We start from the raw sequence: 11,320 nt of genomic DNA, 5'->3' as shown, positions 1-11,320 counted from the left end.
ATCCCATTATTGAATTGAAGGTTTTTGTTGATGATAGAAACGTTTGCAATAAAAGTTTGGAATAGAAAAAGTAATATGAAAATATTTTTTGCTTTTAGTGATGTGAATTATTTAAGTAACACTGCACCACCTGCAGCGGCGGAATGGTCCTCTTTACTACGGCCATTACGTGGTCGCGAACCGGAAGGCATGTGGAATCTCCTTTCAATTGTTCGTGAAATGTTCAAGAGGACCGATAGAAATGCAATACCTCTTCTTGAAATTATCACCGAGGAATGTATGGCCTGTGAACAAATCCTCGTCTGGTGGTTCAACACAAAGGTGGCATTACTGAATGGCACGAGTCATGGTAATGGAAAACACGCCAATATGAACAGTAATGCTCATGCCTCGCAACATGCTTGCTCATCACTTTGTGACGAAATTGTTGTACTATGGAGGCTCGCCGCATTGAATCCGGGCCTTTCACCCTCTGAGCGCGACATGCTTCACGGTCAATTTGCTGCCTGGCACATGAAGATCATCGAGAAGGTACGTCGAAGGTTGAAGGTAATGATGATGAGTGTTAATTGCAATCGCTTATAGAACTCAACGGGTTCATTTATCATAATATCGATTGTCACTTATCAGTTTGAATCTGTCTTTAAACCAATAATTTATCATTTAGTAATCATAGTAAATAGTATTTATTAAATAATTTTCAATCAAAAGAAACAAAAGATTTTTTGTAAAATTTGTATTTGGAAAAATTAATAAAGTTCTATTTTGTGATTATATCGAAGAATAATTATGATAAGATGAGTATAATTTAAAAATTTTAGGTAATGAAGAGTCGAGGTAGTTCTGTTTCGCATAATTCACACAACAGAAATAATGGAGGTGGACAGAAGGATTCGTTGAAAACTGATCTGGAAGTGTTCACAGGGTTCAGACCTGCTATAGAAGCCTGTTATTTAGATTGGGAAGAATATACTTTACCTGGTATAACTTACACTGCGGAAAGCAATCCTATGTATCATTGTCCATTTACTTGCTTTAGACATGTTGGTGACACCAGAACAGAAGTGAATCAGGTAAGCTTACATAAATAAAATGTACCTAAGATGTAATAAATATTCTAACCAGACTTTATTCAACTTGCGGAAAATTCCTTCTTTTAGACTAGTGTTTTTAATCATTACATCCCGAGTATGACTATAGTAAATTTCTATTAACCGGCTCACAAATCAGATGATCTAAAATTCTTTTCTTTGGACCCCTTAACTGAATTGAAATATTTCCCACTGGACCCACCTATGTTCAGAGTTTCTATTTGCCATTATTGTGGACTCTAGCCCAAGAGAGCACCAAAGGCGACTGTGGAAAGAAGTATTTCTATTTCGAAAACATTAATTTATCTTTAATTGCAGGTTAATTCAAGTGCTGCAGTTTTGAATTGTCAGCCACCAACTTCTCATCATCATAGCAGGCGGCCTTTAAGCCTTGGCCTCGTTGAATTTAGTTATCAGGATAGACGAAGATTAAATCCTCGTGAATTTCCTACTTTGTGTTCACGGATTGGCGGTGGTGATGGAAATCGAAGCAGCGACAGTTCGGAAGGTTTCTGCGAAAATGATGGGGATATGAATGACATTTCTGAGCCGCCAGTTGTCTTAGTTAGAAGAGGTTGTGGACAAATTAATAATTGCGGTGACACTGATTCACAAGTAAGTAACAATCTAAGAACTTTCGAAGTCCTTATCAATTAAGGACGCTTTTTGGGAGCAAGAATAAACTCGATTTGGTATTATTTTAGGAGGGCGGTGGCAGTGAATCGTCATCGAATAGCAATGCTAGTTTGAAGAACGCTCAAGGCTTGGACAAGCATCGCTCAAACGCCTCGTCCGAGACGCATAGTGATAGTAGTGATAGTTGTAGTAACAAAGCGCCGTGCGAAGTGAAGTGTAATAGGACAACGGGTGTGGTGGACTTCTTAGAAGCGTCATGTTCCGTATTAGCTAAAGCGGGCAGTTCTAAAAGTGAACATGAATCGGATCAAGAGAAGGATCCATCAAGGAGGCCGTCCAAGGATGAGAGCTCATCGTCAAGTAGTGACAGTCCATCCGGCGACGAATACAATGTATATTATTACGATCCAAAAGCCGCTGTCAATAATGGCACTGGCACTAGTAAAGAAACAAAAAGTGAATCTCATGGCGCGACTTCCGCGAATACTAGTAACGTTTTAGGTAATCTTAAAAAGACAGAAGACCCGTGGGATATACTTTTTGCCCGAGCTGAAGGTCTCTACGCACACGGTAATACACGTGAGGCCTGCATTCTCGGAATTAAATTGGCCGAAGAACTTCTCGCCAGTCCTCCTGATCTCATGATCGAAGTGCCTCCAATGCCAGTTAAGGGCAAGCGAAAGAAGGTATTTAGTACTTTAATAATTTTCGTCAACAATACAACGAACATATCTAATAAATACTAAAATATTTATACATTTCAGCAACAAGTCAATCCTGCATCCCACAAACTCACCTGTTTGGCGTCTGCAACTTTGGCCAAGTGTGGATTTCTTTGCACGGTTCTTGCAGAGAATCCGGAACATCATAATTTAGCATTCCGCGTTGGATTATTTGGCTTGGAAATGGCGAGACCGCCAGCGAGTACCAAACCATTGGAGGTAATGAAATATTCTCAGAAAACAGTAAACAATTTTTCTAAATTATCACGGCTGCCTTAGATCTAATAAATACTTCCAGAAAAATGAGTTTTTAAATTTCCTTCCATAGGTAAAGTTAGCGCATCAAGAAAGCGAACTCGTGGGTCTATTAAAAAGAATTCCATTGGGACCTACAGAATTGATGATGGTCAAACAAAGAGCAAAACAATTGCGAGACGGTGTTCTTCGATCGAGGGGACACGCACTCCTTCCGATTATGCTCGCCAGCTTTATTTTCGACGCACTCAATTCTCCAAGTATGATTTTTCCTTTTCTCTCTCATTAAAAATTTCTTGTAATTCAAAAATTAAAGTTCTTAATTTAAAATTAACTGATAAATAATTCTCAGTAATTGAAATTACTTTTTTTCCTTCTTTTAAAAATGATTTCTGAGAAAAAAGATTTAAACTAAATAAAGAGCAAATAGCAGTAGATGCGACTAATAATTTCAGAGTAAAAGGTGTTAAGTTTAAATAATCTTTAGCAAAAAAAAAGTTAAAAAATTGGGGAATGATTCGCAGGACTGAAACTGCCCACAGGCGTTGACGAGAATCTCGGGTTCGAAGCAGCGGTTGCCGCTCTTGGACTTAAGGCGAATGTCAGCGAGGCAGATCATCCTCTTCTTTGCGAGGGAACCCGACGTCAAAGGTAATTTTTAAATTTCCAAAATTAAATTTAGTTCTAGTTCGTAATGAGTCTTTGTTTTCATTATCGTTGATGATTATTCGCTACGTTTTTATTTTGGGATATAATCTAAATTATAATTTTACAGAGGTGATTTGGCAATTACTCTTCTGGTTCACTATAAGGATGAACCAAAAAAAGTTGCCAAGATAATGGACAAACTTTTGGATCGTGAAGTACATCAATTGATCAAAACTCCGATTGTCAGCAGTTACTATAGTTCGAATCCTCCTACCAGAAGCCAGGTTTGTTTTTTATTGTTCGTATTTAGTTTTAGGTTTACGTCCCGCTAAATCTTGAAATTGGTTTTCTTTTTAATCGATATCCTGAAGTTTTGGAGAATTATTCAAACAGAATTGCAGAACTAGTAAATTTTTAATAACCGGCTCACAAATCAGATGAACTGAAACTATTTCTTTTGGTCTAATATTTTTAATAATTACGTCCCGGTAAATCGTGAAATTGATGTTATTTTGAATCGATTCATAAATAGAATCCTGAAGTTTTGGAGAATTGTTAAAACGCAATCGCAAGACTAAGTTTTTAATAACCGGCTCATAAATCAGATGAACTAATATCAGAAAAGGAATAGTTCTGCACTGAACAAATGAGGAGCTGGATCTTAGAATCTACTTTTCCTCAAGTCTCCCGCTGAAGAGATCTTAGAATACTAAATAATTGATTCTTTGATGGAGCTCCTCAACTGTACATGGTCCTTAGCAAACTTAAATTGTATCCGTTATTGCAAATTCGATTTTTCTTCTTCTTGAAACAGTTGGCCGACTTTAGAAGGGAAAAGTCCTGCTCGTCACCGTTGACTGGAGCAGAGGCAAATAATTCGACTGATGGAATTGCCGGAACGTCCAGTCGACCCCACAGTAGCACGAGTGCAGAACTCGAGGCCGGAATAAGTGCGATGACTGTTCAGCCGCAAACACCCCAGCAGCCGTTGCCTTCAAGAACAAAGGAGCCTAGGTAATTTTCCAAATGGAACATTAAACTTAACTCCAGATATATAATTATTCAAAGAGTATTTTCAAATAGTAATTTTAATACTAAAAATTTCTATTTAGATACAAAAACAAGAGAGCATCAATTCCGAAGCCATCGATACCAAATCAACCGTCAGAAGCGGGAGCACATTTTATGTTCGAATTGGCAAAAACAGTTCTCGCTAAAGCTGGTGGCAGTAGTTTGACTTCGTTGTTCACTCAAGTTTCAACGAGTCAAAATCATCATGTGCCTCATCGGGCACTTCATATGTGTGCCTTCCAGTTGGGTCTTTATGCCCTAGGTCTTCACAATTGCGTCAGTCTTAACTGGATTAGCCGAACGTACTCGAGTCATGTTTCATGGATCACTGGACAAGCAATGGAAATTGGAACGCCGGCAATTTGTTTTCTTATTGACAGTTGGGAGGGTCATTTGACACCGCCTGAGGCTGTTAGTATCGCTGATAAAACTTCACGTGGAAGTGATCATAATATAGTAAAGGCCGCAGCGGAACTTGCACTCTCCTGCCTCTCGCATTGTCATGCGCTAAATCCGAACGAAATACAAAGAGCCATCTTGCAGGTATGTCTTCTATTCATTAAATTAACTACCGATGGTAGTTACGTTGTGAAAGAATTATGTATAAAGTTAGGAGACTGTTAAAGGGAGATTTTCTTTTAGTGCAAGGAACAAGGCGAAGAGATGCTGGAAAAGGCTTGCATAACGGTCGAAAATACAGCGAAGAAAGGAGGCGTGTATCCGGAAGTACTTTTCCAAGTGGCCAAGTACTGGTACGAGTTGTACCTCAGGGTAAGTTTCTATCTTCTAAATTATTAAGTTCCTCTTTTTAAATCGACCAAAGGCAAAGCTACAGTTCAATTAGGGAATGTTTATTTATAATCAGTACAAATATTATAAATTCCTGTTCAGCATACACCTGGTGGAGAGCAACAAGACGAGATTCCTCATGATCCTCTTCAATTGGATCCAAATGGAGCACTAATGGTGGAGTCTGGACCCCCAGTTGATATGACCACTGGTCAAATCATGTCGGGTCCGACACAAACAGTAGTTGTCACCAGTGCACAACCTCCTCCTCTACCTTATCCTCATCCAACGATAACTACTCTGGCCCCTCTAGGTGAGTTCATAGTAATTAACTCTAAATATTACACCAAAGAGATATTTAAAGTTTTCTTTACTGTTTGAAGTAAATAAAAGTAAATAAAAGTTACTAATATCTACTATATTTATTTTAATACAAATTGCTGTGATTTGGAAATTTAAAAAATATTCTTCTCAAGAAGTTGCAATGCCATACGCTGTGGGACCATACAATTTTATACATCCGCATCATTCAATGCCTGCGTTTCCGGGTCCAATGCCTCCGCATCGGGTTGCATTACCACCTCCGCCTCATATGCAGATGTATCACACAGCATTTCCACCGCATCCAGGACATCCTCAACATCCTCAGCATCATCATCCTCCACAGCCAACGCAACCACCACCTGTGCCGCAGTATTACGCTCCCCAGCCTACAGTGACAACTGTCAATGTCAATCCACCACCAGGAACTCATCACATGTTTACTATGCAGCAACCAATGCCAGTTAATGTAAGTCATTCCTAAGTTACCTAGGAACCAGTTTCACCAACTCCGGTTAAATGTTAATCAATGATTAAAGTCATTTTAACCGCCCATGATTGGTCGGTTAAGGATTTAATCATTGATTAACTTTTAATCGGAGTTGCTGAAACTGGTCCCTAAAGTGTCTAAAATTTTAACACGTTTGGGAAAGGGAAATCATTTAATAATTCTTTCGAAATTTCTAGGTTCAAACGAGTGTTCAGTCCATCCCTGGCCAAAATGGAATACCAGGACCAACGTTAGTTCAAGCTCAGCCAATTATTTCGACCGTCAGAGCTCAATCTCAGGTAAAAACTTTGCATAAAGTTCACAGAAAGAGAGAGATATAATTTTGATTTCTATTTGATAGAACTTGAAATAAATAAAGGAATTCAATTTCAGGTTCACAGACAAAGTCAACCGTTTACATCGCAGCAATTTAGGGCACTTGTTTCCGCTTACCGAGTGGGAATGTTGGCACTGGAAACTTTGGCACGCCGTGTTCATGACGATAGACCGCAGGCAAAATACGCAAGAAATCCACCTTACGGCGAGGATGTCAAATGGCTATTGAGAGTCTCTAAGAGGCTTGGTACTCAGTACCTTCATCAATTATGTATTTGCACTGTGAACAGTATTGTCAGTCCCTTCGTTCTTCACGACGTTGCCCTCGAGTCTGCTCACTATCTCGCAAGAAATAATCCTACATTCGTTCTTCAACATTTACGCTCCGCTCTTCTGGCTCCACTTGTTCATAAATGCCAGCAAATGTAAGAAAACTTTTTACTGTTCAGTCAGTTTTGTGAAGTGTTTAAAACTAGTTTTTTTTGACATCAAGTTTAATTTTTCGATACATTTATTCAAATATTTTTATTTATTAATAGGTATATTCAGTGTATGCATCAGAAGTTATATCATCTGATAACTGCTGATTACGAGGATTTTGCTAGTGTTGTTTGTGCGGCGCGGGCAGCTTTTAACATCACACCAGAGGGTCACACACAATTCAAGGAATGGTTACAGTCCATAAAGAGGTAAAAAAATCAATGTCTCTCAAGGGTTCATAACGCATCGACGGTGTAGAATATTTTGAGTTTTTTTATTTTAATTTTTCAGGTCGCAATCATGTAACAAGGAACTTTGGGTGCATATCAACACAGCATTACAGCAGAACAGTAAATGACACAGAGTAGAAACTGGAGTACAGTGGCTTGCATTACATCCACAAAATCATCAAATAATCGACGACGCGCAGCAGCAATTATCATCATCATCATCAACAACATCATCATCATCATCATCATCATCGTCAACAATCACCGCCGTGTCATCACCAGTATTGAATCAAGAACAACGTCGAATACGAACGCGAATTGCCCATCAACGACAAGAACATCATCGTCCCTGTCAAGATCAACATTCGCAACGTCGTCGACGTCCAACATTAGTTGCACCAATTCATAATGATCACCGAGCCATTTCCTCATCCATCTCACCGTCAATCGCGGGAGGTCGTTGAGAAACACATCCAAAAGCAAACATGAAAAAAAAAATACTCTCTGGACAGAGATCCCAGGGACGAGAATTATTTTTAGTTTATTTACACTATTTAATTATTCATTCAAATTAGTTCTTTTTATTCACGGGCTTTGAATGAAAATCGAGTGAATGTTTTTTTTTGACATTTTAATCTTCAATGATTAAAAATCATTTTAAAAATTTTTCATTCCCTTTTTTTTATTTTGAAAACTTCTTTTTAGCAAATTCTCTTCCCTTTTTAGTTTAATTAATAGATTCATTAATCTATTCATTTTTGTTCTTAAATAGAAATTTTACTTTTGCGAGAAAAAAAAATGATCTCCGTGTGCAAAATTAGATTAATAACAAGGCCCGGCAGTCTTGATTAATTTTTTATAGTTAAAATAACAATTTATAATTTTTATAAGTTATAATTATTATAATTGTTGTAACTCTTATTATTAAAATTAAATATGAATTTTACATTCTCATTATTTGAATTGAAATTCTCAGTTTGAATCAGAGTCCAGTTTGCGACTGGGTAAAAATAAAAAAAAAGTATCGCGACGCAAATAATATTAGCAAAATCAAAATTCAAATACCCGGAGAACGCAGTAAACGAATCATCGATCGACACACGAAATGAATTTCTTTTTTTTTTTTTTTAGAATGAACGTATATTTTTAGCTTGAATTTAGATAGGAAATATTCTTTTTTTTCTTCTTCGACTCTTAGATAGGGTGAATTCTTGTTTTATTTTTGTAAAACGAGTAAGAACTGAAAATTTTTTTTTTTAATCTATAATTATTGTCTATTTATAAAAAAAAATTTTCAGATATTCAGAGCGAAATATATATTATATATATATATATAAAAATATATATACCCTGTGTAAAGGGTACTAAAATTTCCCCCCCTCGACCCTCTCATTCAGATTCTTGTTAATTTTTTTCCATCTCCGTTTTTCTCATTTTCTATAAAAAAAAAAAAATATAGAAAAAAAAAATATTGTCGCGTACTTGTTTTGTACAACATAGAAAAAAAAATATACATATTATTCTCGGTTTTGTCTCGACGACAATCCATCAAGAAAATGATCTCTGTAATTTTTAAATTAAATTTATTTTAAAAAAAAGTATGAAATAAAGAAATGAAGAATCTTTAAAAGCTAACATATCATCAAATTTTGAGCCACCTTTTCCAGTTCTTTTTTTTTTGTGTTGTTGTGTGTTTGTGTGTTTTGCATGAAAATTATTTTTAATATCATTTTTTTTGTGGCTCGAGGAATTTTTTTTTTTTGTTTGGAATCTTTTCTCTAATCTTTTTTTAGTTAACTTCTAAATTAATAAATTTAAAAAATTCTTTTCTTAATTTAGTCTTAATTTCTTCAAAATTCTTCATCTTCTATATTTATCTTCAGTATCTTCAGAATCTTCAGTATCTTTAGTATCTTTAATAGTTCCAAGTAGTTCTCCTTTCATTTTAATATAGACATTAAATCTTAGTCTCTAGGCTCTCCTTAGATTTTAGCCTATAAAATAGTATTTTTTTTATTTCAAGAAAGACAAGACCATTTTTAGTCTCCTAGATCATTAAGAGACTTAATTTTTTCTCTCACACACACTCTCGTCCATAAAAAAAACGAAACAAAAGAATAAAACTTACTTTTCCTATTCAAGAAAAAAAAATGAAAAAAAAAATGAATGAAAGAAAGAAAATGCAATTTTTTTAAAAAATACAGCCAAGCCTATAGGAAAAATTTTTTAAATTTAAGCTATAAAATCTCCGAGATAACGGTAAGAGAAAAAGAAATTTATTTTCTAATACTCGCTATCCACGAGACGCGACGGCGCGATTTTTTGTTTTGTTTTTTTCAAAGTGACGTCGTGACGATAAAAAAAAAAAAAGAAATATTGTTATTTGTTTCTAGTATTGAACACTGAACAGTGCCTCGTCAAAATCTATGTGAACACTTTTTCATAGCTGAGAATGTTCATTATAATGGTGACATTTTTCTGCTCTCTGTACTCGTATTATTCAAAACAGTGTTAAACATGTAAGTTTATCTAGAGTCGTAGGTTAAGAAAAAAAAATAAACGTAGAATTTTCTTAAAAATCATTTTTTCAAGGGAAAAAAAAATTGTCGAATCAATTATTTTTCTTATTAAATTTATGCATTTAGAATTATTTTTTTAATTCTGCTTTTGCTCTCAAAAATAGAAATTTCCAGATTCTTAGGAAAAAAATTACAAAAATTACAAAATTACAAATTTTTTTTTTTGTAGCATTTCTGGTTTTCTTTCAGTTTGATCCTTTTTAAAAATTTTTGACTTTGACTTTCATTTTCTTTTTTAATTTCTATTATTTAATTTATAAAAACTATTTTTTTTTTTTTGAATTTCTTCAAGAATATTTCTTTCAATTTATATATACAGCGGGAAAAAATTATTTTTTGAAATAAATGCAAAATATTATTGAAGAAATTTAAATTAGCCACGGGCGAATTTTGATTTTAAACTCAAATTTTTTAGATGTAATTATTTAATTTCATTTTCATTTTCACTTTGAATTCGTCTTTGAATTTTGAATTTACTAAAATTCAATGAGAAGAGTCAAAGAAAAAGTGAACGTGACAATGAAAATGGAATTGAAAATAAAAGTCGAAGTGAAAGTGAAAATCAAAGTCAAAGTGTAAAATTTTTTTTCTACAATTTTTTTTAAATCCGTAAAAACGTATTATTAATTTACCAGACAGACAAAACTTTAAAAACTTACGTTTTTTTATTCTTCTTTTCCACTTTCACAAAAGCTGATAATTGACAAAAATATGAATCGATAATTTTTTTTTTGAATCCCTTTTTTTTATAATCAATTCAAATTATTTGAAAATAAATTCTAGAATATAGAATAAACATATATATAAATAAATAATAAAAAAATGAAAATTTACGCGAAAAGAAAATATTAATCATGCAATTTAGCAAATCATCACAAATGTCATATTTAAGAATTATTTTCTGTTCATCTATCATCTTATCGTCTTATCGCTCTCATCTATCAAATTTTTTTTTATTCGTATTTTCTCATAAATTCCTGTTAATTAGCTAATATAACAAAAAAAAGACAAAAAACAAAAAAAAAGTGGATAAATACGATAAAAATCAAATTTTTTCTGTTTTTCCTACTACGCAGAGATCGAAAATGGTTGTGAAAAGATAAAAGCAATCTGTTAATGAAAAATATTGTAAAAAAAAATATTATTCTCGCTTCTCGAAATAGTTAATTGGAATTATTTTTTTTTTTACTTTCGGCACTTTTAATTTACAATATTTTATCTCATCTTTTTTATTTATTCTATTCTTCTTCATTCTATTTTTTATTATTTAACATTTTTTATTTTCTAAATAGGCATGAATTTTTAATTTAAAATTTCAATTAAAATATGTTTGCTTTTTTGTTTAAAACTTCGAAAATTCACTTGTAGAAAAAAAATTTCTAGGTTGTGCCAAAAAATATTGAAACTGGCGTAAGTTTTTTTTGTTTTAAAAAAATATTTTCTACTTTAATTTCCTTCTTACTATAAACATTTTTTTTTATTTTTCCTCAAAAAAAAAAAATTTTTATTCATGAAAAAGTGTAACAACCAAAAAAATGTTAATATCAGTTTGCACACGGTAGAAAAAAATATGAAAATATATTTTTCGAATTTTTTGGCTCATCCTAAATAATATAAAGAAGAAAAAACACTTCCCTACGCATAATATAATATTCATCTTATATATAAAAAA

At 33.7% G+C, this 11,320-nt stretch overlaps 1 protein-coding gene across 5 annotated transcripts in view; it reads left to right on the top strand.

The window, feature by feature from the left end:
- Positions 1–8,704, top strand: part of LOC122498063 (zinc finger SWIM domain-containing protein 8 homolog) — a 182,907-nt gene extending 174,203 nt beyond the window's left edge. The window contains exons 5-21 of one of the 5 annotated variants that reach the window (XM_043605609.1): positions 99–531; positions 822–1,073; positions 1,410–1,706; positions 1,796–2,413; positions 2,492–2,668; positions 2,778–2,964; positions 3,229–3,355; positions 3,480–3,636; positions 4,167–4,366; positions 4,465–4,966; positions 5,066–5,194; positions 5,315–5,525; positions 5,692–6,002; positions 6,221–6,322; positions 6,417–6,784; positions 6,899–7,048; positions 7,131–8,704. In XM_043605609.1, the coding sequence (XP_043461544.1) occupies positions 99–531; positions 822–1,073; positions 1,410–1,706; positions 1,796–2,413; positions 2,492–2,668; positions 2,778–2,964; positions 3,229–3,355; positions 3,480–3,636; positions 4,167–4,366; positions 4,465–4,966; positions 5,066–5,194; positions 5,315–5,525; positions 5,692–6,002; positions 6,221–6,322; positions 6,417–6,784; positions 6,899–7,048; positions 7,131–7,197 (4,288 nt within the window). In that variant the 3' untranslated portion in view covers positions 7,198–8,704. Of the gene's footprint in view, positions 1–98; positions 550–821; positions 1,074–1,409; positions 1,707–1,795; positions 2,414–2,491; positions 2,669–2,777; positions 2,965–3,228; positions 3,356–3,479; positions 3,637–4,166; positions 4,367–4,464; positions 4,967–5,065; positions 5,195–5,314; positions 5,526–5,688; positions 6,003–6,220; positions 6,323–6,416; positions 6,785–6,898; positions 7,049–7,130 lie in introns of all 5 variants that reach the window. The other 4 variants (XM_043605607.1, XM_043605608.1, XM_043605606.1 and 1 more) reach the window with 4 other exon arrangements.
- Positions 8,705–11,320: the final 2,616 nt, after the last annotated feature.

This window comes from Leptopilina heterotoma, unplaced genomic scaffold (assembly GCF_015476425.1).
Source record: "Leptopilina heterotoma isolate Lh14 unplaced genomic scaffold, ASM1547642v1 Lhet_141, whole genome shotgun sequence".
Lineage (NCBI taxonomy): Eukaryota > Metazoa > Arthropoda > Insecta > Hymenoptera > Figitidae > Leptopilina > Leptopilina heterotoma.
Note: the sequence above shows the minus strand (reverse complement) of the source record. Positions and strands in the feature narration are given on the sequence as shown.